At 42.6% G+C, this 25,908-nt stretch overlaps 2 protein-coding genes across 2 annotated transcripts; both read right to left on the reverse strand.

The window, feature by feature from the left end:
* Nucleotides 1–6,438: 6,438 nt before the first annotated feature.
* Nucleotides 6,439–17,805, reverse strand: e2f2 (E2F transcription factor 2). Its single transcript, XM_061083305.1, has 7 exons — nucleotides 17,524–17,805; nucleotides 9,628–9,727; nucleotides 8,998–9,217; nucleotides 8,329–8,490; nucleotides 8,084–8,198; nucleotides 7,283–7,481; nucleotides 6,439–6,716 (listed from the first exon to the last, which is right to left on the reverse strand). The coding sequence occupies exons 1-7, from the start codon at nucleotides 17,803–17,805 to the stop codon at nucleotides 6,439–6,441; spliced, it is 1,356 nt and encodes a 451-aa protein (XP_060939288.1).
* Nucleotides 17,806–22,835: 5,030 nt separating this feature from the next.
* id3 (inhibitor of DNA binding 3) lies at nucleotides 22,836–24,854 on the reverse strand. Its single transcript, XM_061082444.1, has 3 exons — nucleotides 24,465–24,854; nucleotides 24,046–24,119; nucleotides 22,836–23,640 (listed from the first exon to the last, which is right to left on the reverse strand). Exons 1-2 carry the CDS (start codon nucleotides 24,774–24,776, stop codon nucleotides 24,066–24,068), a joined length of 366 nt encoding a protein of 121 aa, XP_060938427.1. The 5' UTR covers nucleotides 24,777–24,854; the 3' UTR covers nucleotides 22,836–23,640; nucleotides 24,046–24,065.
* Nucleotides 24,855–25,908: the final 1,054 nt, after the last annotated feature.

Below are 25,908 nucleotides of genomic sequence, written 5' to 3' on the forward strand. Positions count from 1 at the left end.
GCCTCAGGGGAGAGCGGCGATACGATACACTATGAAGTGCAGATGGGTGGTTTTCACAAGCAGCATCAAATACACTGGCTCCCTTTGGTCGTGCACCACAAAACCAAAGCTGCATTAGCTGCATAAAGGGAGAAATTAGTCCCAGCTCTTCAGACAACTTGAGGTCATTTTAAACACATTCAGCCCAAAAACATAAAACTGCACTTTGTGGCGAACGGATTTTTTTTCTGTTCTCTGAAACTGCTTATTACTGCCACTCAGTGAATAGAGCCGAATGGACGTCGCATCTGAACTTTGTGCACGCTCACACTGCCGCTGTGTTTACGTTCCCAGAGACGGACAAACTCCTTTTTGTGCCACACTTAGCAAATAACTCCGGACCCACTGAAAAGGCTTCGAATGTGACCCTCTGCAAGCACAGAGTGAAAATTCACTGGGGACGAAACAAAGGCCTCTCACGACTGCAAATATTCCACATGTAATGTAAAACTCTCTGCAGAGGAAACAAACTCTCTCCCCTATTAATCATTAAGGAAAAGATCTCTACTGCCATAAGGAAGTGAGGAGCACGCGTCCAACTCCAAACAGTGCAGAGCCACGTAAATAGGCTCGGTGACCCAGTTTACCAGGGCCTCCTTCCTTATTGTTTCTGTTGTCTGCCTGTATACAAAAGAAACGTCAGTGAGAGGAGGAGAAAAGTGAAGACAGGTTTGCACAGATAAATGTTGGTGTAAACATCATTGTTTTGTATGTGCAACATATGTGCACTCATTTTGCTCACATTCATTTTTCTTTTTTTTGTGGGCCTGCATGTCAGAGCTGATGTAATGCAGAAGCTTGCCATGTCCCAACAATACCCTCCTTCAGTTTCCTTTGCAGCCCCCTAGTTAAAGAAGCAGAGCCTTTGTGCGCCTGCCAGCCTTCTGGCTCGGGCCCTGCTGTAAAACTGAGCAAACCGGTCTGCTCGAGCACTGAACTAAACATATAGTGGAGAGCACACGTCCGAGGGAGGGAGGGAGGGAGAGTGGAGGGGAGGGGAGGAATGGGGGAATTGACAGAGGAAAATAGTTTTGGAAGGTGGAGGGGAGGGTGGAGAGGACAAAGGTGGAAGGACACAGGGAGCAAGAGGAGAAAGAGATAGACACTTTATTGTCTCCAACACACTGGAGTGACTCACTTAATGTCTTCCCTCCTCGCCTCCACCCTTTTCCTTCCTAAACACCACACGCTGCACCTTTTCACCGTCACTTACATCAACACACTCTCTCTCTTTATGCCACGAACATGGTCTTTTGTCTTCCTTCACCTCATTTCGGAGCAAACCCTTCTGCTCAGCCTGTGAAGTGTTTGGCTCTCGATAGAAGTGAGGTTTTGCACCAAATGCACCATCTCTCTTCTGACGCACACAGCCGCACAGAGGCCGTTAACCCGACAGCTTCCAGTAAAGATCAGGCTGCCAGGATTTCCTTGCTGCTTCCCAGCAGCACAGACGAGTAGCACTGGGTCCGCTCACACAAAAAAAAACTGCTTCCCTCCTCTCCCTCACCACTCTGCATGTTGACTCAGCTCCACTAGTTCTGCTATCAATTTACTACCCTTGTCAAGCCATGAGGCCCTGGCTTACCGTAACAGACCCCCCCCCCCTCTCTCTCCTGGTCGACATGGATGACTGAAAATGGGAGGACTGGAGGGAGAAGGAGAGATAGAGAGAGGGGGTTTGATTTATTGTTGAACACCAGACTTCCCACTGGAATAGGCATATGAAGTGTCTCAGGTTAGGGCCTCTATAGGAAACCACTGACCCCAGGAACCTGCACCACTGCACCAAGGATACTTCCTGGGAAACACCTGTGATGTCAAAAGGAACTCTGACATTTTATTGACAGCTTGTGCTTTAGAAAAATACTTCAGCCCTGACTCGTTGACAGAGCAGCATCAGACCCGTGTCCTGCATGCAGTGGTGGAGGAAATACATCCTACTTTGACTCTACAAGTACCACATCAACTTTTCAACTTGAGTAAATTGCTGCCTTTAAATATATTTAAATTATTAAAAGAAAAGTACTTGCTGAGTTTAGCCTCTTTGCTTACTACATCATATTTACCTACTGTACATTCTGTTTAACACTGGAATAACCCAGACTCTGACATATTAATAAAACAATGCTGCAGATGATGCTACTGAAAACACATATTAATGACTGAGTCTCTGCAGTGGCCTCTTCATCCATCGATTTTATGTTTCTTCTTCACCTGTGGTGCTGGAGGGGGGGTCAAAAGTTACCCGCCTGCTCTCATCGGACCAAATCCATTCCCCTTATTGATATGTTATTAAAAAGGTATAAAAAACAATGTGAACTTGTGCCACAACACATTGTAAAAATGTAAAGTAAGCAAAGGAGTAGAAAGTACAGATATTTGCTGATAAAAATACATTTACATTTTAAACCTGAGTATTAAATCTAAGTCTACATTTTGAATCTAAATATAAAATCTAAATCTAATTGTTAAATATAGATGTTGAATCAGAATGTTTAATAAGTGTTAAAGCAGAATGTTAAATGTAAATCCAGGTGTAAAAGTAAAAAAAATACCCCAAATAAGTCTACATGAAAGTACAAATACATGAAAAATGTACTTGAGTACAGTCATTTCAGTGAATGTACTCTGTTACATCCCACCACTGCTGCGTAGATACATTTTGCCTGCTTGCTTGTTCTGAGCTGACAACATACCTGCCCATCAACCCCACCCTGAGACAGACATCTCCCACAGCGCGTCAACATGGTTGGTATAGCAACTAAACTTTTTCCAGACTGGGGACTGTCAAACTTGTTTGTGATTCATCGTCCATAATAAATGCGACATGACTTAGGAAGCACAGTCAGTTTAAAGTTATATTTTCCTGAACCTAATCCTCCTTCCTGCTGAATCTATAAATATCTAATATTGATAGCACATAAAAAAGCTTCTCAATCTCCCAGACGAATAAAAGAGGTGCATACATTTTGTGCAAACACAGTCTGTTCAGACATCTATAATCAAATATTATGCTTGTCAGCTTAAGACATTCTGTGCTTGTTAACGAGTTTGCGTGTGGCCTTAAACACACCAGCTATTGTTGCTTAATCATTTCCACCCTTAGTAAAGGCTATAGGAGCTCTCTGTGTGCTTCAACAATGCCATGCAATGTTCTGACCACTGCTCATGGACAAGCTGTCAACTTATTTTATGTGATGGCCGAACACAGGGAGGCATTCTCACTTTTTGCCAAAGTCAGCGTTCAGCTTCAACGATATTTACTTCAGTTTGTTGTTGTCGCAGCAGTTGGTCTGAAGGTGTGATGAAACCGAACTGTGGTGCTCTGTTGTTTAGACAGAATTAAAAAGCAAACAGTCACAGGCTACATAAGTGTGTGTGTGCGTGCACGTGTGTGCACGTCTGGTATTCCAGTTTTACGACATCATGTTAAACACATGAGCCTATGTGCGCAACATCTGTTTATAGACACTTAAGGCTAATACACACCTGATGTTGTTCAGAAGCAGTTGCCTGAGTTTGCATGTAGAACTGGTGCAGAGGACCATGAGTTTATTTCACCTGAAAAATCTGAAGTGTCTCCTTTTCTCACTCACAAGCCCGTTGACAATATTTGAATTTGAAATTATGAAAAATGCATCTCAACAAAAATGTCTTTTGGCTGTGTAATCAATGATACAGGTCGATCTTGAGGGTATGCGGAGGCTAAAGGCAAATCTGATTGGCTACTGGCTTGTATGGCAGTACTATGAAAGCCATGGGTCATTACAAGGTGTATTTTATATTTTTAATATGTGAATATGATGCATATTTTACATTTTAATGTGTGACTACAAAGTGTGTTGTAGAATTTCTTAAATGGAATACTATTTGTAATTTTTATAAGCTAATGTCGGATTATGACATTTTTAATATGACATTTACTTTATATTGTTGTGACGTGTATTTTATATTTTTAGGTATTTTCATTGATTTGCTGTGGCTGTACTTTTTCCTATGTCTTTGAGCATTGTTCAAATGGCAATATAAATAAAATGTTTAATTATTTTTACCAAAGGTCAGTGAACCCGGCACCTTCACCTTGTATTTCATGAGACTGATTTAAATCATTTAAAAACAATGCAAACCAATACACACATTTCCTTTATATTGACTAGTGCTTTATTTCCTTATGTCCTTCGTTGACCCACATTCCCCGGTGACCCCCTGAACCTTGACCCTGTGTGTGACCCCTGCCCTTTGTGAGCTTGTTTCCAAAGCAACCAACTCACAAAGAATGATAGCAGGCTTTTGTCCTCTTGTCCGAACGTGTTAATGACTCTCTCCGTGTCATTGTCGCTCTTCGTGTCATCGCATTCTCCCTCCTGAGGGAAAGTCAATTCTTATAAGATCAGAGCCATCAGTGGTCGTTCCCTCGCTGCTTTCACACAGAAAAATATTTTCATCTGAGCGAGTGTAATTCACTAAGGCATTAATATTGATTAAAATTGATTTTCAGGGTCAGGTCAAACTGGCTTGGAAGATTCATATTTCTACCATTTATTGATGCGAGGATAAAACCACTAAAGTTTTGTTTAAAACATGTACTAAATTACAACAGAAACTTACAGGTTCTTGACTTAAGATGATATTAAAATAAAAACAGTGCACAATTCAAGGTGTAAACCATGGCTTCAATTTATTTTTAATTATTTCAAACAGACCACACAATATTATAAAATATTAAGTGCTGCATGTCATACAAAAACAGTTGTGGCCTCTGCAGAAAGGCCAGTATCAACATCCAAATACAAATTCAGGAAAAAAAATAGGTATAAATACAAACAGAACTTATGTACAAATACCAGAAAAATAATGTTCATTGAAAAAAAACCTACAAATTCTGAATTTACATTCTCTAAGCTACATTTGTAAAACCACACACACACACACACGAAACACACTGTAAACACCCACCTCCCAAACTATCAAATACACACACAAGCACACGTTTTTCAAGTTTTGTTAGGACAGGACAGTTAGCTTATCTCTGCGACGTAGAGGGAAAGCCAAAAATGCATCGTCGTGAAATTCAAATTTCTTTAACAGGTAAAAGTCACAGCTGCTCTGAGTTCTGGTGCACTATTCAAAAGGAGCTGCACCAAAACACATGGGGGGAAAAATTCAAAGGCCTGAAATCCAAACAGTTAAATTCCTCATGGTCTCTGCTTCTATTCAATCAACAAACTCCATTTCAGAACAAATGGAGACAAAATACATTGCTCATCTAATTAAACCTTAATTACATAAATTAACTAACCTTCCACCGCATCTGCAACACAGATGCTTTAATTCCTCAGAAATACAACAGTAGTTTGACACCACTTCATAAAAAAACCCGCATCGGTTAAAATCAGCTTTTTCACAGGAGCAATAGGATTTGAAACAACGCTGCCGAACCTACGACTGAAGAGCTTGATTAGCACCAATTCATCGCTCTCAAACTCCGACTCCGAGTCCAGAGCCGGCCTCCGCAGCCTGGGAGGTTTGGCACACGATGCCAACACCAAACAAGTGACAAGGCCTGACAAAAAGCTTGAGACAGTAGAAGAGCCAACTTGATTAGACAGACCCAACATTTCAAATCAGCTGCTCGTCTAATATCCACGCTCAGATTTCACGCGACAGTGCATCGGAGCTGTAGACGCCCAGTGGATCCACGAGGACACGTCGTTCACAGTTTCATTTGATGCACGTTGAAGATACGAGGACCCTGTGTGAGGTTCTTGGTGGCTTTAGCTTACTCTCATCCACTTTGATTGAATCCTGGAAAAGCTGCACGGCAGTTAAAGCTGACTTAATACAAGGCTGCCCCCTATGGGCCAAGGAGTGGCACAATCATTTAGACTTTGGAAACAAGGAAGAAAAGCACATTTTCCTGAGTTGTCACACTGTAAACACCGGCTTGGCACCCAAACGTCTACCAGATCTTTTGCTGGTAAGATGCATAGTAACTCACAGATTTGTGTGAGACTACACATGTTTTAGCTTTGCAGCACAGTGTGAAAAAGTCCCTGCTTTTTTTAAACAGTGTTTCTTTACGTCGGAGATGACACACACACACGCACACAAACACACACACACACACACACACACACCAGTGCCAATCTCAGTCTCAAATTTCCTTCCAGACTGAGAGATATTTTAACAACAATATGTACAATTGGGATTTTTACTTAATTAATATTGACACAGGGTTTAAATCACCCTTTGGAATCACCGACATTAAAACAGGCATGGCAAAAAAGAGAGATGGCTTCATAGTGTAACATTTCCTACTTTGAGAAGGCATTTCAATTAAATATTCCCCACCACCCCTCCTCTGCCTACATTTCTTTCCCCCCTTCCTTCATTGATAACTCAGCTCTTCAACAGATCCCCAAGGTCGTAGGTGTCAAAGAAGTCAGACACTCCCTCGCCATCGTCCAGGCTCCAGAGGTAATCGTCGTGGTCCAAGGGGGGAGAGAAACTGACAAAGGGCGTGTTGGGATCCGGGGCGAACGAGGTGCCAGGGAGCTGGTCCTCGGTGATCTGCAGCAGGCTGGGGGGCAAACCCAACAGCCTCTCTACGTCCAGCAGAGCAGAGGTGGAGACTGAAGCCGAGAGGGCGGAGGGAACTGCAGCTGTCGACAGGTTGGCTGTTTTCAGGAGAGGACAGAGAAGAGGAGAGATTCCAGTTTAATTTGATCTCTGGGTTCTTACTGAACTAAGCAATTCTGAATTGTTGCTTTAGCTGCTTTAACTTATACCACACGTTTAAAACTTTTCAAAACTTCACCCATGCGATTTCATTTTTATTCCTACCTATAGCTTTTTTATATAATACCTTTTATTTTGCTATATAAATAAAATAAAATTTGACTAATGTCATCAGAATGGAATAGTTCAACATTCTACAAAATGTTGTTTACTAAGTTTGCTAATTTCTGCGTATGTACAGATAAAAAAAAGTGTTAGAGGTTCTGCACAGTATATATTTGAACTTTGAACAGATAAAAGCTGTTCACTGTTGCACTCTTTATCTTGAACGTGGCTAACTACTTCCTGGCTTATGCATAGAAATGAATCTTTCTATATTCTGCAAGAAATTAAATAAGTGCATTTTACAAGATGATAAAAGTTTATTTTAATCGTCAAAGCACATGCTTATAAATTTACACCTAAAATAATGCAGTTTGTGGTAAAGTCTGAAACCCTATCTTACATTCAACAGGCTCCTCCTTGATGCCGTAACATGTTTGTGTCATCGGTGTTGCAGCTGGAGGACCGAGCGGGGGGGGAAACTCCTCCTTGGGGGTGACAAGGCTCTTAACGGGGCTGGCATCTTCCAGACCCTCCTCCGGACACAGGTAGACTTCGATTGGGCCGTTTTTACTCTTTAAGTAGATCTGTAATGACTCCTGCTGTGGGGAGAGAGGGACACAGACACAGAGTACTGTCAGTCACTAGTTTCTGTTTCCTTAACAAACTAATTTATCGAAAAAGATTTAACCTCCATCTGACAGCAATATTTACACATGATAAATATTTACATGGGAGAGCAGTGGTCTATAAAGGCTCAATTCACACAACTACATTTAATTTTTAAATCACTGATGCTACGTTTTCACCTGTTGTCCAGACTTCTCCAGAGTTTTGGAGCACATGAAGCTGTTCTTTATCGGTGGTGCTGACAGGCATAAACTAACCTCGTTGCAGGTCCAAAAATATAAAACCCTGCCCTTCTTACTTTTCACCGTTGCTGTGTTTCTTATTTGTTGCATTTTCTGTAAATAAGCCACCAACTGCTTCCCGTTTACACCGGCACGCACACGCCATGAATGCATGAATCTTCATGTTTCAGAATGGACAGCGATTAATTGCAATACTGGACTAGAACGCCTGACTTGACAGAGATTGTTTCAATATAAAAACTAGGACTTTACAAGTGTGGCTGTAGCCTGACACAGGCCAGACGGAGGAAACAGGAACACAGTGTAACATTGAGACAAAGACGCTCTCTCACCCCTCCTGCGTCTGGCACCTCCAGCTTGGTCTCAGCCGGGGCCTTGACAGCGATGACCGTCTGGTCTCGGAGACTGCCAATGGAGCGGATGTCCTGGTACGTCACGTAGCCTAGCGTGCAGCATGGGGTCAAGGATAACAACAGCAGCAGCAGCAGGTATCAAGTGGATATTTGCATGTATAAGCAAACACAGACGAGTTGCAATATAAATGTAGTGAAACACAAAGAATGCATGTGAAGGATATCTCTGATTGTCTTTGTATTCAGTGAGCTGTTTGAGCTGCGTGGTGCTGGACTGGATGAGCTCGTCCAGAGACCGCTCCGCCCTCTCCAGGTCGCCCAGCTCTTTCCTCAGGGCGCACGCCTTCTCTCCTCCGCCTGCACCGCCTTCAAACACGTCTCCAACCCTGCAACATCACAAAGTTTACATCCACATTATCTATACGGCTTATTCTTTGTAGGAATGTTGGGGGAGATGGAGCCAATGAGGCAAAAAAACAGTGAGGAGTGAGGATTTGATTGCATTAAAATAAGTGAGGTAGCTGTTGTAACAACTCAAAAACAAGGGCAGACAGTGTAATGGGTAATAAGTATTCCACATGGTGGGAGACTCTATATTGCAGTGTCTAGTTAAAACCACTAGGGGGCTGATAAGCTACGTGTGAGCAGGAATACATACACTTGAGTTGAGTTGCAGTTACAACTGTGACTTTATTTTTCAGAGTGGTTGATTCAACTATTTAAAATATTTAAAAATTTAGATGTTGACTGATTTATTAATAGGGCCAATCAGACTACAGAAAGTAAATGCATTTAAATATCTGTTCTTTTCTCTACACGTCTTTTATCAGCTGCAGTTCCAGATGTTTCCCCAAGGGCGAACCCTAAATCTCTTCTGATTCATTTCTACTCACAGCCACTGGATGTTATTCTTTGATTTCTTTCTGATCAGCTGCACTCCCTCCAGGACGTTGGTGATGTCATAGATGCGTCTCTTCTGGACCTCCAGAACCTCGGTGGCCCAGTTCAGGTCCAGAACTCCGTCGGGAGACTCGGCGATCAGACCCACAAACTTCTTGGTCAGCAGGCCCAGGGAGGTGTCGTACCGCGTCCGCTCCCCTGGAGACTTTGGAGCTGAGACGCAAACAAAAGGCACATTAGGAGACGAACCAGTAGAGATATTTAAGCCTGTAGTGAAGGTGCTCAGTTTTCCATAGGATATCTACAGGCTAAGAACTTAATAACTTCCTAATTAATAATCCAATCAATGTTTAAGACTTGTCAAAATGCATTTCAGACATTTGTTGTCCTAAAATTCGGATTTTGGATCAAAGACTTTTTAAGATTTATACATATATTAAACATAGCCAGGTTGACCATTGTCAGCAATACTAGTTAGTAACGTGCATTATGCTGTATTTTATGTATGTGGATACTGTTGCAATATGTGGACAGAGAGAAATAGGACAGTTCTTTGTGTGTGACTGATCCGATGAGACAGAAGTGCTGATACACAGGACACCACTCCTCCCTTGTATACTCACTTCTTGGACTTGGTATCCTGGCTGAGATGCTGCCTTTGCCTTTTGGCGTGCGGAACTCTGGGAGGTAAAGAGGGTCCTCGAGATCCAGCTTCCTTTTAGCCTAGAGAGCAGAAAACGTATATTAATCATTATAAAGATCTGGAACATTTAAAAGCAAAGATGGTTTATGTTCTTACAAAGATGTTACCATTTAGTCACCCAAAAAAGAAAACATGCAAAGTGTGAATAATGTTCCTCATTTGACTTCCTTCCCGGTGTGAAGTTTACTGGAAACAATCTGTCGTCCTAGCGACTTAACAAATGTCACAGACTTTACACAATGGCAGATCAAAGTTAAGTTGCTAAAAAATGCGCAGGGCAAGTCCAGGCCATCAATGTTGGTGAAAAGTGCTAAATAGGGGGGTTTGCTCAAAAGTGCTATGTCGTAAATGTGACAATGGCCCTCAAGTGCAGAAACAAAGCACCCCCCTCACACTTTCCCAAGCACTTCAAGAGGGACCAATCTCCTGTGTGTGTGTGTGTGTGTGTGTGGGTGGGTGCGAGTGTGTGTGTGTGTGTGTGAGCAGAATAGAAGGGGAAGGAGGGTGAGGGGATCAGCTCTCTCTCTCGACCCCACTGCCTGCAAAACGCCAGGAAATCCCTGGAATCACTCAATGACCTCTCCTCCCCCTTCATAGCCTCCCTACGTCCCCTTTCGTCTACGACTAAACACACACAAGCTCTCCACATATACACAAGCAGCCGCACACACACACACACAAATTGTTTAATGCATCATGCATTCAGTTTCAATCTGAAAATATCCACGTGAACTTTGGACCCCATAATAAAACTAGATATCCTTCTGCGGCCATTCTTCTTCATGGCAAAAGTGAAAGTCACAAGAACACAGGCCATGTGATAGAATGATGAAATGACCAACTGTCTGAAAAGTGACATCTTGTGCAAAGTCACGAACTCCTGACGTGCCAAATTCCTGCCAGAGACCTAAGTGATGGCAGCACATGTTCACCGTGTGTGTAACAGAGGTTTCGGTTCATCAGTGGTCATTCCCCTCTTTATGCAGGGCGCCCACACAAAACCTAATTTCGGGTAATGTGCAGCATCTGGTTCCGGGACCTCACCTTCTCCTCCGTGTCTCTTGGCAAACACAACATTAATCCCTTTTTTTTGTGTGACTGTGCTGTGCCGTAAGACGCCAGTGAGCCGCTTTGGCTAATAGGTTTAGGGCAATTCTACGGAGAAGGGAAAAGTGGCAAATTGAGCGCAACATGTGTGGATGTGCCTGTGCGAGTGTGGGGGATAATAAAGGTCGCCATTGTCCCAGTTTGCTCGCTGACACGTCCACCTGTTGACCGGCGACATCTGGAGCAACACAGCAAGTGCACGTGCTGTTGGCGGAGAGGCTTTTAATGACCAACGCATTCAGGCAGCCATATGCACAGACACTTCAGGGACATGGACCCCTACCTGTAACAAAATGGCAGCTGTAAGCACTTGCTCAGGTTTTTTTGTGGGATTAAAAGGTTGTGTCTTTGTTGGCTCAGGGTCTTGGCTGTCAAACACCAGAGGAATCAGATACTGCTTGGAGGGTCTGCAAGCAGTGACAGCTGTCGATGACACACAGAGAGGATCTGTGTGGTTTTCCCTTCACTGCTCAGTCCCTCAAAGCCTCCCTTGCAATAATTCTGCAAACTTCACATAAAATAACCACAAGACCTACAGATCAAGCTGCACCATGTCTATGTTTTCAGGCTGTTTAGGTCCTACACATTATAAGTCACAGGCCACAGGCAACGCTGACACGTCATAAGAGGGAACCAACGGTTTCACCCTGCAGCTGTATGGGTTAAGGCGGGGGCTCGGGTGCTCCCTTTTTGCATGAGGGATTTCACCGTTGAGTCAACCGTGTTAGGCAAACACTGCTTTATTTAGTTTGGGTTGTTGGTTTGTTTGGTTGGATTATGCAAAAAATACTGGACAGATTAACAAAAGGCTTGGGTCGGGGGTGGGGATTTTCAATATTTTCCCAGGGATTCATAAAAAAATCTGGTGTATTTGGGGATCTGATTTCTAAAAGGTGTGTGAAATTTGATGCAGCTTGAATCGAATTCAAGGGGACTGGTTGGGCCTAGTTGAAATCTGTAGTATATGGCTGAGTACATGGGCAGGTTTCGTTACACAAACATGTCTCTTAGGCTGCTTTCAGTCATGCACTGAACTCTCCTTCTTCTTCGGAGGTACATGTGTGAACGCAATTGTCCAAGGCTGCGGTTTATCAGCACACTATCTCCACCTGGCCTCCTAGAATAAAGTATGTAGACTTTACCCGCAGGTCATGTTTGAAAACAGCTAAAGTGTGCATAAGTCATTCCAAACATCTGTGCCTGTCCAGACTAAAACCATGCAGCATTTCTAAATTTTAACATTTTGGTGGCTCAAAGGCATAGTAGTAGAAGTGTGGACCTGTGGATATTGATAGCAGAGTTGATGAGTTTTTCAACGAGCACCTAGTAGTTTGGATGTAGCCTTTGTCAGAAAACTGGATATCGCAGCATGGTCCTCAATTTCAATCTGTTCCCATGTTGATATTTTGCAGAAAACCACTCTTAAGGCCAGCTGCTGTGAGAAGAACACAGGAAGTCAACTGCCCTGCTACTAACTCGGAACTTTATCTCAAAAGCTCCCAGCTACTCCCCTCACGCTTGCTACAGGCTCACCCTGCCTGCCTTCCCAGTTACACCCTGTCTGTTGCACATTCTTTGGCTGATTCCTGCCATCGTGGTGAAATGTAAACTGTGGAGTTTCGCACAGAGTCAATGAGTCACGTGGAGGACCTCTGCCGCCAGGCCCCTTCTGCAAACCCAACAAACCTCGTCCGTTGAGCTGCTAGTGCGTGGGACCCAGACTCCAGCCAAGCCGAGGGCAAGTTACAGTACGCCTGCAAGTATCCACTCCTCCGAAAACAAATCCCTTCACCACCACACCCATGGGTAGTCAAAAGACTAACAATGGCTGAACTGCTGATGAGATTGTCAATGTGTCCCTCAAGAGGAAAAAACTAAAGGGTGGATCTGCCCCATTTGGGTGGCTGGTAGAGAGGTGGGGTGGGGGGGGAGTTGGGCTGCTTTGAAATGTAAAACTCCTCCTGCTGTGGACATTATGCTTCAGGGCCACTGCCAGCCTGAGGCAGGGGTAAAAAAAAAAGAAGTGGAATGACATGGAATCGAGAGAGAGTTTTGTTTGAGTGCATACAGTTGGCAACGTGGCCAATGTCTCATGCAGGTGGCATCCGTCTGAATGGAGGCTCACTACATGGGGTCCAAGAGGAATGGAACCAGAAGTACTCCTCCTTACTTTTGTTGAGGGTTAAGATGGAGGGTGTCACACCTTGTTAAGCCCTATGAGACAAATTGTGCTTTCCGAATGTATAATATACGAATACAATTTAAAAGATTGATTGAAGTTGAGTCAAGAGTGAAGAGACCACTGGAAGGTATAAAGCCTCTTTTCTACTGGTATAAAAAACCCACTCACCTCTGGCTTTTGTCTGCAATGGGAATTAAAAAAATCTGCATTCTTCCCCTTATCAAATGACCTTGCAAAAGACACAGGTTTCTATTGGCTGCAGATCATTAGACAGCAATGAAACCCGCTAATTTGACAACACAGCGAGGGCAGAGAGCGACCCAGTTGTCAGTTTGGGATGCTGAGCATGTCGCACCAGTGGAAAATATAAAGAGGCTAACTCCTCTACTGGTAATGGTCAAAAATCATATTTTTTGTGAGTTTTTAAGAGTTTTAAAAACCTGCATTTACCCACTAATCTTGGTGTAAAAGAAACAGCACAGAAGAGCTGTGTGTCACTACCAAGGGGCAAAAGGACTAATTCATGAAGCTGATATTAATGCAGTTTTGCAGATTGTGCACATTCCATGAAAATCTATGGGACATGAGCAGGGAATATAAGTGTGACATTGTCTTGTGGTGGCCGACATTATGCCGATGGCCAACATCTTCTGTCCGATCTGGTATTTGACCGTCGTAAAATGCAACTCGCTGCATCTGAAAGAGGAATTCTGGAGTCCCACAGAGCATTTAGGAAGAGTTTGATGTAGGAGGAACAATCGGAGACAGAAGCAGCTTCCCTGGACTTTGGAGGGTGACCCGAGGCCTGTAACACATTTACATCACTATCAAGCTGAGAGGTAACAGTCACAACTATCGACTGTTTACACAAGCTAGTTAAAACTCACATAGCGACCAATGATGCGTTGCTTTTTGTACTACAGCTAGGTAAGGTTATAAGGAAAGGTTTCATCTCTGCAGCTAAAGTCTAACATTTTTCTTGAGGGGTTTCAAAAGAGCGAGTCCCATGAGGAAGCTTTTGAAGTAAAAAAAAAAAAAGTAATATTGTCCTAAATCACAATTTGTCTCATAAGGACATCCTCTGATGCCCTTTAGCTAGGGGAAGGATTACTTGTGGGGATACACATGACTGTTTTATAGGCGTGTGTTGTTTGTTTGAGCCGAGCATCCTGTGGTGAAGTGTAAACTGAAAGACAGTGGTTGTTATGTTGTTTAAGCTGAAGGAAGTGAGATGCACATGAAGCGGCAACACTTCCTGTAAACATAAGACCCATGATTGAGCATGAGCTTATGCTGCTGTGTCAGCAAGTACACACACACAAGTTAAAACCAACTGTTGCTGATCAGTGTATATCATATATATCTGGTGTATGTAGCATGCTAGCTGTCCATAGTCAGTTATTTGTCTCTTTCATCATATAATAAAACCACCTAGGTTGTTGAAGTAATGAAGAATGGGATAACTTGAGTTGTCACATATTACAGTTTTATTAATTTAATGCAGGAAAATAGACAGTTATTAATCGTGATCCGTTATGGGTGACCAATACGACCAGTGGAAGGAAACAACAGCAGATGGGCTAACTGGCTAGCAGTATGTCTTTACTTAGTTAAAGCAGAGACGGGCAAAGTCACAGTTAAAGAGGATATGAAACAATCAAACACAGAAAGATACCTTTAATAAAAATGGGAATTTTTCTGGTTTGAGCATTGTTTTAAAAAAAATAAAGGTACAAAGGTCAACATAATATATAGCATAGGTCTAGTCTGGCATTTGGATGAAGAATTATTACATATCATATCTTAATAACAAGTTAAAGCAGATTATCTACTCATAACAGAATTTGTCTGAACTAAATTGAATGTTTATACTATTTTCCCTCTTAAAAACTAAATATATAACCTCATGTACTGAAATGTGCTGAGGAAGTTTCATAACTATGGAACTTTTGAAACCAGCTTTTGTAATTTCCCTCGTTCTCATCCCAGTTAAACTTTCTTTTCAGTGACCCGCTAGTTGAACCAGGCCTCAGATAAAGTGATCAGGACCAACCCAAACTCAGTCATGTATCTACTGAGCGCACGGTGGAGGGGAAGAATGGACCAACCCAGTTATCAGTGTGAAAACACACTCAGCACTCTGGCTTCTTATCTGCCACTAGTCTACATCTCCATCTGCATTATAAACCCTGCTCAGGCCAAGTCCATGACACTCTGCATTAGTCGGACGGCACATGAACGTCTTGGTGCTGGATTAAAAGAGGGAATATGGTTGTCACGTATAAATCCAGGAATACTCAGACTACCGGCCCCTGAATCGTAATTCACTTCACCTTGGCACACGATAAGCCAGGGGGCCGCCTGTATCTCACTTTACTTACATCCAGCTAATCCTCTTGCTGGGCCGAGGGCCGGAGGTTAACAACACGAGATTTGGAGACCCTGCACCCACTCTGACCCCTGACGTCTTTGGCTTCACTGCAATTCATGTAAATCTCAGAGACAGCAGGGACGGGTCAGAAAGGCGATATAACAAACAACAGCAGGTGTGGAGACACTAACGCGTTCGCCTGGGTGTGATCCAATCATCTCAGATCATCAAGCTTTTCAAATAATCCCTCAGGAACAGGAAGTATACTGTCAAAACACGGGGGTTGGGACACACTTAGGCTAGAATTTGTCTTAATCGTGGATGAGGCTTCTATTAAAAGTACAATAACTTCAGTTGCTAGGAGTTGTTTTCTTCGACCCACTTGTCGATGAAGATCCATTTGTCGTGACTCAGATGCAAATCATGCTCACGGATGAGGAAGGACAATTAATAATCGTGATCTATAACTAGTGACCAAACTGGTAGCAGCATATTTCCCCTCGGGTCGTAATTGCCCCGGTAACAGGAGAGGCGGGTTTGAACACAGTCAACAAAATATAAGCTCACATATATTTAAGTGTTCTTTCCCCCCCCGAGCATACACACACATCATGCCTCGGGGTAAATACAACAGTTGTGACCTCTGACCTTAACCTCCGGCCTACAGTGACCAAACAGGCTAACTGGTTAGCAGCGGGTTTTTCCTTCGCCATAATTGCACCAGCAGCAACAGGAGAGACGGGAAAAGCCACAAGTGATTATGACGTGATTTAAAAAAGCAACTGAAACTAAAGCTCCTGTCACCAAGAATACAAACTGGGGATTTCTCTGCGTTTAAACACAGTCAACTAAATATATATACATGTGTTTTTTAAGGAGTTCTTTCCACCTGAGCAGACACACACAGCAGTTGTCCGGTTGTGACCTCTGAACTCCACCTCCCTCCTACAGTGGTATAAACAGGTTCCACAGGTGCTGCGTTGCCTCGGCGACAGGTGCAGTCGCAGCAGCTGTCATGAAGAGTGGAAGCAGAAAAAAAAAAAGCCTGTCCCAACCAGAGCGAGAGGGACGACTCGGGAACATCAGGCGATTCTCAGCTGCCGACACGATTCATAGAATAGAAATTAGTGTAAAGTTCTGTGCTTTACATTAGTGTCACCAGCTTGTTCACCCCCCCCACCGCAGCATTGTCTAATTGTGTGGCCCTGCTGCCTCGCCTGCTGTGGAGGGGGGCCCACTGCCTTTTCACAAGAGAAGCGCCCCAAACACTACTCAACCCCCCCCCCCCCCCCCCAAAAAAAGCCCCATATCTCACAGCGTCTGGTCTTGTGTGCAGCTACAGCTGGACTGCGGGAGGAGATGTCACACAACTTTTAAATGGCAGGCAAAAGGCGAACTAGGGACACACTCACACACACAGTCATACACGTTCAGCAGCAGCCACAGTAGCATCTCTGTGTCTTATAGCGTCAGCACATTGTTGAATGTTGCCAAAACATGCATACCGATGTAAATCCAGAATTATTCCACCACCCCCCCACACACACACACGCTCATGACACTGGAGCAATCATTCCATTCCATAATAAAGAGTGTGAGTGTGTAAATGCATCCCAGTGGTAAAGTGTGTGTTTGTGTAAATGCATCCCAGTGGTAAAGTGTGTTTGTGTAAATGCACCCCAGTGGTAAAGTGTGTGTTTGTGTAAATGCATCCCAGTGGTAAAGTGTGTTTGTGAAGATGCATCTCAGTGGTAAAGTGTGTGTTTGTGTAAATGCAGTCCAGTGGTAAAGAGTGTGTATGTGTGTGTGTGTGTAAATACATCCCAGTGGTAAAGTGTGTGTGTGTGTAAATGCATCGCAGTGGTTGTGTGTGTTTGTCTTAATGCATCTCAATGGTAAAGTGTGTGTTTGTGTAAATGCATTGCAGTGGTAAAGTGTCTGTTTGTGTAAATGCATCCCAGTGGTAAAGTGTGTTTGTATAAATGCATTGCAGTGGTAAAGTGTGTGTCTGTGTGAATGCATCTCAGTGGTAAAGTGTGTGTTTGTGTAAATGCATACCAGGGGTAAAGTGTCTGTTTGTGTAAATGCATCCCAGTGGTGAAGTATGTGTCTGTGTGAATGCATCTCCGTGGTGAAGTGTGTGTTTGATTCCTCACCGGCAGCCTCCCGGAGGATGATCTGATGGGTTTAGCTTCTGGTCCGTGGGGGGTGGAGTACAGGCTGTGGGCTCTTTGTTCGGCCAGGGCCGTGTTGCAGATCTGGGTAAAGTATCCCACCGGCACCGTGCTCATCGGGGGGCTGGACAGGCCGGTGCTGAAGAACTCGGCCTTCACTGCTGCTCCGCCGGAGGAGACCTTCATCTTCAGCTGGGAGCCGGGCAGACCCAGCGAGGCACGACCCGCAGCCGCTGGAGAAACACCTTTGGGTGTTCGCATCATATTCTCCCCGGAGTAAAGTAACAAATATAAGCGGATCGGTGGAGCTGAGGGGGAAGTGGGCTGCGATCAATGCTGCGGTGAATCGTTCTCTATTCCGGGCAAGCTGTGGGTTCTCTACAGAGATGTCCTCGCACCCCTGCAGCTATAATAACAAATAAACCCAGAGCCACTCACACAGCAGGAATCCGCCTGTTAAACTCAGAAAAGCACGATTTAAACCATGCGATCCGGACCGTGTCTACAGTGATGACCTGCTCGGTGCTGTTCTCCTTTGTCCCGGCAACAAAGTGCATAAGAAACTCTCCGTGCAAGTCAATGGAGACGGTGCTCAAAAATAAATAAACAATCTGTTTTAAGGAGTCAGTCTTTTTTAAAAGTCCGGTACCGGAGGTGGTCTCACGGAGAGTTCTGGTGGTTCTGGTTCTGGAGTGTGACGCCCCCGGCTCTGCTGCAGAATCCGACCCGTAGTGTGAGTCCTGATCGTCCGGCTCGCAGCTCCTCTCGCTCCACACAAGAGGACAAGAGGTGGAGAGACAGACAAGCAGCTTTTTTTTTTTACCGCCAAACTTCGTCCCGCGAAATTTAGATCTCCCGCGGTTGGAGCTCGCCGCTGATTGGCTGTTGGCACGCTCGGCTTGTCACATTTGCATAAAACAGTTGTTCGGGGCACGAGGCTCGTCCTCTTAAAGGGACAGTAGCCCGGGTTTCTTTATTGTCAGCAGCCTGGAGACAATAAGACAATAAGAGACTTCTCCAGGGTTGAAACTTTCATATAACTCGGACACAGCAGCGAGTTGACCCACATAATGTGTCTTTATCTGATTTCATATTTTAAGTTGTATTCTTGCACTGGTTTCACCATTTTTATAAAAATCTATCTATCTATCTATCTATCTATCTATCTATCTATCTATCTATCTATCTATCTATCTATCTATCTATCTATCTATCTATCTATCTATCTATCTATCTATCTATCTATCTATCTATCTATCTATCTATCTATCTATCTATCTATCTATCTATCTATCTATCTGTCTATCTGTCTGTCTATCTGTCTATCTATCTGTCTATCTATCTATCTATCTATCTATCTATCTATCTATCTATCTATCTATCTATCTATCTATCTATCTATCTATCTATCTATCTATCTATCTATCTATCTATCTATCTATCTATCTATCTATCTATCTATCTATCTATCTATCTATCTATCTATCTATCTATCTATCTATCTATCTATCTATCTATCTATCTATCTATCTATCTATCTATCTGTCTATCTGTCTGTCTGTCTGTCTATCTATCTATCTATCTATCTATCTATCTATCTATCTATCTATCTATCTATCTATCTATCTATCTATCTATCTATCTATCTATCTATCTATCTATCTATCTATCTATCTATCTATCTATCTATCTATCTATCTATCTATCTATCTATCTATCTATCTATCTATCTATCTATCCAGTAAGTACCTTATTACATACAGAACATGTAGAATTTGCTTTTTGATGTAATGGCAAGAGCACAAAATTGCTCTGATATATAAACCTTTAACTAAATAGTTATGGAGAATGTGTATTGATAACAAGTTAGATCCAACCTCATTGAAAAAGCTTAACTATTAAGTATGTATTTTTGAAAGTTGAAGGACGTGCTGTACAATAAACGAAGACACACGCCAAATAACATAAATAATAGAAAAGAATTACATGAATTCTCTTGCTAGTTATAGATAAATAGGGAAATATATTTAATAGAAATATGAGAGAAATGTGTCATACAAATTAGGTACTTCAAAAACTTTCAGACACTTAGAAATTGAAGTCAAATTGTAAGGAGCAATGGTATTTAAGTGGGCAAATATGTGTACATTTAAATAATGTGTGATTATGGTAACTTTCTGATCATCCACATGTTATTTTATAAGACATAAGCTCTTTTGTCCTTGACATGAGAATCAATAGCGTATTGTAATGAAAGTGTAGCGTGGCAAGTGGGTGGGAGATATCTGCTGGGGATAGTTTGTCAATGATAATTGGATTCATTCAGTAGCACTCTTGCTTATTGGCTCAGAGGAGATATTGAAAGAAAACAACCCCTCCCCCAATCCACATCTACCAGACCCAAGCCATATGACTTGACCCCCATTGGCCAAGACAAGGGAGAATGCCAGCCAAGGCCAGCTGATGTCACGCCTCAATTTGAGCTATAACTCAAACGATTTCAAATGAAGTCCACCCATACTCTGTGACGATATTTAACTTATCATAACTTAAACTTTTTCCACTCCAGATCGGACCGAATGGCTGTATTTACACTATGTGTAACGGGAAAAGTGGGAGTGGGACAAAGCTAACACAGTGAGCTGCTTGTCACACTTAGTTAAGTGTCACAGTGATCTTCACATTATGCAGCTGGGCTCATCTCCGCCCTCTGTGTCTTCCTCTTTCAGACGACACAACAGAATGCAGTTGGTGCTCTGACACAATCCACGACCAGTTGTGGGAATCCAGATTCATTTTGCAACGTCTGCCTGTTGCACATATTGCATCACAGTTAGTTAAGACATGTCCCATGTTTGATTTCCCTGTAATAGTAGAAATGGCAGCTAAGGGTTTTGAATTTGATTTTGAATCTATTAAAGGATTTTTCTTTTAAAAACATTTTAATAAACTTTTATAAACCTATAAGCCTGTGAGAATAAGACACCAAAACATAAATATAAACCTGACCATTTTTTAGATTTCTATTAATTTCGCTGGGTGAGTATCTAAATATAGTATATTTAATGTTTCAGCCTGTTACAATATAATTTCTCAAAGAATTCCCATCACACACCCTAGTTGATCGTCATGATGCTTCGGGGGCCCATTCAAAGTAAATCTATAAAGTGAAAGTACATTTTTATATTGTTATTATTCTTGAAATTCTGTTTTCTAAACTAAAGTTCACATGGAATTTAAATGAGGGGGAAAAATGTGACTTGTTTGTTTGCAAGTACTGTAAGTATAGTCTCAAGTGTGAGCTCATAAAAAGAAAACATGCAGTCACATTGCATGTACCTAATGTTTATAATAATAACATTCTCTAGTTTGACACATGCCAAAACTTGTTGATGGCATCTCTGCACTGTTGTCAAGCTGGTTGTATGAAGCTCATGTCCCTGGATTAGGTTTAGGCCTGAGTTGCTTTGTTCTTCACTCTGAGTTCACTAATCACTGTCTGGTATTAAACCAATGTGGATTTGCTGCAAGGTCAAAGTGCTGCTCTGCTGTGTGAGAGCAGCACTTGACCCACAGAGGTTCACTCTGACTTCCACAACATGAAGCTTATTTTGTCTTTAGGGCGCTTACATTCCTGGGATGTCAGGGGCAAAGACTCTGTAGCATTCTGATCCAACGCTGCCACCTTGTGGTATAACCTGGTAACTCTCCTGCATCAGTTCAGCATCAAGCATAACCACTGATTAAACTTTGCAATGTGTGTTTTAATAAAAAGACAAATAAGTTATATATACTCAAAATGAAGTGGATATAAAATAAAATGCATTAAACATCTTTTTAATGCGTCTTAGTACAATATTATTTATTTTAGTATTTAATTAGTATTTTGCAAAACATTTGGATGTACAATATATTTCATTAATCAATACTTATAATTTTAATATAAGCATGATAATCTTTAGTACAGCAGTTCATAAATCATTGATTTAATTATGTCCAGGATTTTTTATTAGGTTTAACAACTCTTAAAAAGCATTAACAATAAATATGAATTAATTGAAAACAGCTCATTATTATAAAATTAGGAATGCCATAAGATTTGCATTTTTTCAATGTATCATGATCACATCTTATAGTTCATCTCCTAATTCACCGCCCCCACGCCTCAAGTCTGTGTTACATAACACACATTACAATACATTACATTGCATATTGCATATTGCACATTGGGCATTGAAATTGCACTCTTGTTTTGCATTTTGCATTATATTTTACTTTTTACTTTACTTTTTATATCCTTTATCTTTTGTATATCTTCATTTTATTTGTTTTTTTTCTATTTACAGTACTTATAGTTTTTTTTTACGTTTTATGTTCATTGTATGCACCTTCAACAAAAATTAATTCCACGTAGGTGTCAACCTACTTGGCAATAAATACATTCTGATTCTGATTCTGATTCTGAACATCAGTGTATCTCAGATGTAGCACGACCTGGAACTTTCAAGAGGCAATAACTCATCTCAACCACTAGATGGAGGCACATCATTGTCACCTGAACGCTGAAGGTTTGAACTGGGTCAACCCGCTCAAGGCCTCAACACATTGGAGTTTTATTCTTTGTTGTCTGTAAATAAAAGACAGAAAATTCAATAAAATTCCCTAAATTTTTTCTTGATTGTTGTTGATCAACTAGATGAGGCAACAGAGCAGCATGTGCCAACATGTGATGCGTAAAATTCCTCGTGAATCCACAAGGTGGGATAGTTTGCACTTGTTTTGAGACCAGCTCAGGACAGTAACATGGATTTCCAAAAACGGATCATTTACAATTAGAATATTAATATATGATTCAGTTGGGTGCCCTGATAAAAATACCAGTCTGATAAAGAGGGTAGAGTTGCATGAATTCTGCTTAGCAGATGTTTATATTCTGCTTCAAGGGTCAGAGCAAAGATATGGTGTCATGAATGTTGCAATGAACAAGATAATCAAGGGTCTCGAGTTCCATCAGTGACCAGAATGGCTGACGTGTCGTTTTATGAACACGCAACATCCGCTCCTCTACAGCGTTTAGGAAGTTGAAGTGCTTTAAACTGCTGGTAACTCACTCTATGGAAAAATAGAAACTCTCAGAGGAAACTCCCTTCGTTTGATTTCCAACCACTCGACCTCAAAATTCATCTGAGAACATCCTGTTGTATCAGCATGTCATTGTCACCCAGAGCCCGAAGAGAAGCATCACTCGTCTCTCACGACCAAGAGCTCAGATCAATGATCCCACACACGCCCAATCAATGTTTCACATGTTTTCTTTTTATTTCATTACATAAGAACATACATACAAAGCAAAACTTTTATAATAAAGAGTTTATGAAACTCGCATCACGTTGTCCGTAGAAATAACACAATCCCTACAAACATTTACAATTGACTCTAGTATAGAGTTCTGATTATACAAACTGACTCGCACCTCTTACACACCCACAGCAGATATGTACACATTCGTATGAAGCTGTAACACATCATAAGAAAAAACAGAGGAGGTGGTGCGGGTGGGGGGGGGGCAACAGAGGGGAAATGATGTGAGACGATGACGGGTTCAGGTTGGGTTTGAATTTGGGCCGAAAAATAAAATTGGAAAAAAAAAAGTTTGGAATGCAACACAATAAGAAAAAATGGAAAACGAAAGGGCAATGTACCAAGGTTTTTTCTATGTCTATCTACAGGGAATCCCAGGTTCGTTCAAAGTTGGGCAAAGCTTTTACTTTCCAATCCTGGCTTCTGCTTTGGTGTGTTGATTTGTCTGTCCGATGGAAGGGGGGGAGGAGGGTGGGGGGGGGGAGAGAGAGAGCAAAGAATGAAGCTCTGTTTTCTTGCTCATGCACTACTGTCGATTCCCACTCATCGAGGAAACAGTCCACTTCTTTTCTTGTCTTTTCTTTCTTCAACTCGGGCCCCCCTCCCTCCCTCCCTCCCTCCCTCCTTCTTCTTCTCCTTCTCTCCCAAATACCTATCCCACCCTCTCTCTCTCCCTCTCTCTCTGCCCCTCTTGTCCTCTTGCCCGGGACTGAAGTGGAGACATGTGTTTCCCTGCACCTGCATGGAGAGAAAAGGAAGAAAAGTGAAGTCAGATCTCTCCCCACTCTCACCCCCGCCTCCTCCCTCGCTCCCTCCCTCCCTCGCTGCAGAGGGGAGCAGACAGACTGGCGCCTAGCATGGAACTTTCATTAACCCCAGGCAGATAGCAATGAATCCGCTACACATTCACATTGGGGGCTGTCTTAATTGGCAACCAGGCTGAATGTGGAGGGCATATCACACAACTCACATTTCCCCCCCCATTGGTATTAAAAGCGTCTTCTTTTTTAACACAATGTGTCTTATTTTAAAAAGTCGAAACAAACACGCTACTGTAAGAGAATGCCTGGAGACAGGAGGTTGCCAAGCACAATTATCCCTTTTACAGACATGAGGAATGAGAAGAGAGAGAATCGTATGTACCATTATTGGTCCTCCTCGTCCTAGTGGCACAACCGTCCTTCGTCTTTGGAGAATTTGTGCGTAAGATCAGCAGTCTGAGCGGAGAGAGGGAAGAAGACAGAAGCGGTTTTAGAACAACATGGGGGGGGGAAAGCATGTTTTCCTGCAAGATTACATACACACACATAGAGAGAGAGACAGAGAGATAGAGAAAGAGAGAGAGAACATCATCTGCTGCTGCTGCTGCATCACGAAAGTGCCCATCCTGCAAACACAAGGTTGATCCAAGCAGCGGTGGAATTCACTTTAACTGGACTTCCAAACTGTGTTGAACTCCCCACCATGAGGGTGAAGCTACAGGAGATCTGCAGGGAGCTGATGTTGGTATGGTCCGCACCCCACCCCCCCTTCCACACACCTCTCCTCCTCCTTCCTCTCACCTGTATCGACAGCACCATCTCCGGCGCGGCGGCCGCCTCCTCCGCCTCCAGCGCGATCTGCAGGTCGAAGATGTAGTCGATGACGTGCTGCAGGATCTCCACCTGGCTCACGGACTGGTTCTGCGGGATGCTGGGCACCAGGGACTTCAGCTTGGAGTAGCAGTCGTTCATGTCGCACAGGGCGCCCGCCGCCGGCTCGTCCGCGCACGCGTGCTTGTTGTTATTCCGGCTGATGGCGAGGCTCGCCTCCGAGATGCAGCACACGGCCTGGAAGCAGCTCCTCGCTGAGCGGACGGGACTGATGGCTTTCATAGTCAACACACACACACAACAACTGGAATGGGGAGAGACGAGTTGCTAATCTCCGTGCTGCCTCTCTGTGCTGAGTCTCACCGCTGTGCTGTGACAGCGAGATGCACGTAGGGGTTTTATACGGGAACAACCCCGACGACGCCCCCTTTTCCTCGCACCGCTCTCTGATTGGCCGGTGGAGGGATGCACAAGCGGTCTCATTGGTTGGTGTCACCTTGTGGACGGGCTGGAAGGAATGAGGAAATGAGGAGGGGAAGCCTGGAGGGGATTGTCAATCAGTTACCTATTCCAGGTGCTGTTTGGAAATAGATGTAAGTGTTCGAGTGTTTCTTATAAATAGCGACAGGCTTCAAAACAAGGCACCAGGGAAGTTATGGGGAATCTCAGGGAAACTTATAAAGGGAATAACTCAAGTTTACAAGAAGATAAACTGGCAGATGATGACTTTTACTATCTTTAACATCAGATTTTTATTTATATATAGATATAAAAAAGTAAACATATAACTGTGATAAAGATCTACAGTTAAAATATGTTATTATTATTTGTGTTTATTCTCATATATATCTGTCATTGTCAAGCCTTTGAAAACAATCAACAAAATAAAATTCTTGCACACAAATACAACGTATACTCTATCGTTTTACTTATTTAACTTGTGTGTTTTTAAAGTAAATATTCCACAACAGTGTGTGTTCTTCTTTCGGGGCGACACAAGCACAACACTTAATCACACACACATTAAATATTAAAAATATGATCATTCTATTATATGGGTAAAAGGTCAATGTAAGATGTGGTTATTTCTGTTCTATTTCTCTGTGAACTTATTGCCAAAAACATGTTTACAGTGAAGATTCACCGGCTGCATTGGACCTGATTAATCCTTTATGTTTTGTTTGCTTGTGCCTTTACACTGATTCTGTGCCCTCAATACTTGTGCGTAATAAGAATTGAAAAAAAACATCTAAATCTCCAGAGGAAAGCTGTAAAGTCGCTTTCGAACCAGAATCCAACATCCACTCGCTGGGGATAGTTCTCTTTTAACGATACATATATATTCCAACATTTCCAAATGTTGCTGTCTTTTACTTTACATCAAAGCACGTCCCGTTCTTGCTCCTATTTGGGT

This window comes from Limanda limanda, chromosome 12, assembly GCF_963576545.1.
Source record: "Limanda limanda chromosome 12, fLimLim1.1, whole genome shotgun sequence".
Taxonomy (NCBI): domain Eukaryota; kingdom Metazoa; phylum Chordata; class Actinopteri; order Pleuronectiformes; family Pleuronectidae; genus Limanda; species Limanda limanda.

What these genes read in the sequence shown, in the direction of transcription:
- e2f2 (XM_061083305.1), bottom strand. Translation starts at nt 17,805, where the DNA reads ATGATGCGAACACCCAAAGGTGTTTCTCCAGCGGCTGCGGGTCGTGCC. An exon ending in GAATACAAAGACAATCAGAG is followed by an intron (nt 8,199 to 8,328) that starts ATATCCTTCACA and finishes CCCATGCTGCAC; the next exon opens with GCTAGGCTACGTGACGTACC. An exon ending in AGGTGCCAGACGCAGGAGGG is followed by an intron (nt 7,482 to 8,083) that starts GTGAGAGAGCGT and finishes CTCTCCCCACAG; the next exon opens with CAGGAGTCATTACAGATCTA.
- id3 (XM_061082444.1), bottom strand. Translation starts at nt 24,776, where the DNA reads ATGAAAGCCATCAGTCCCGTCCGCTCAGCGAGGAGCTGCTTCCAGGCC. An exon ending in AGATGGTGCTGTCGATACAG is followed by an intron (nt 24,120 to 24,464) that starts GTGAGAGGAAGG and finishes CTCTCCGCTCAG; the next exon opens with ACTGCTGATCTTACGCACAA.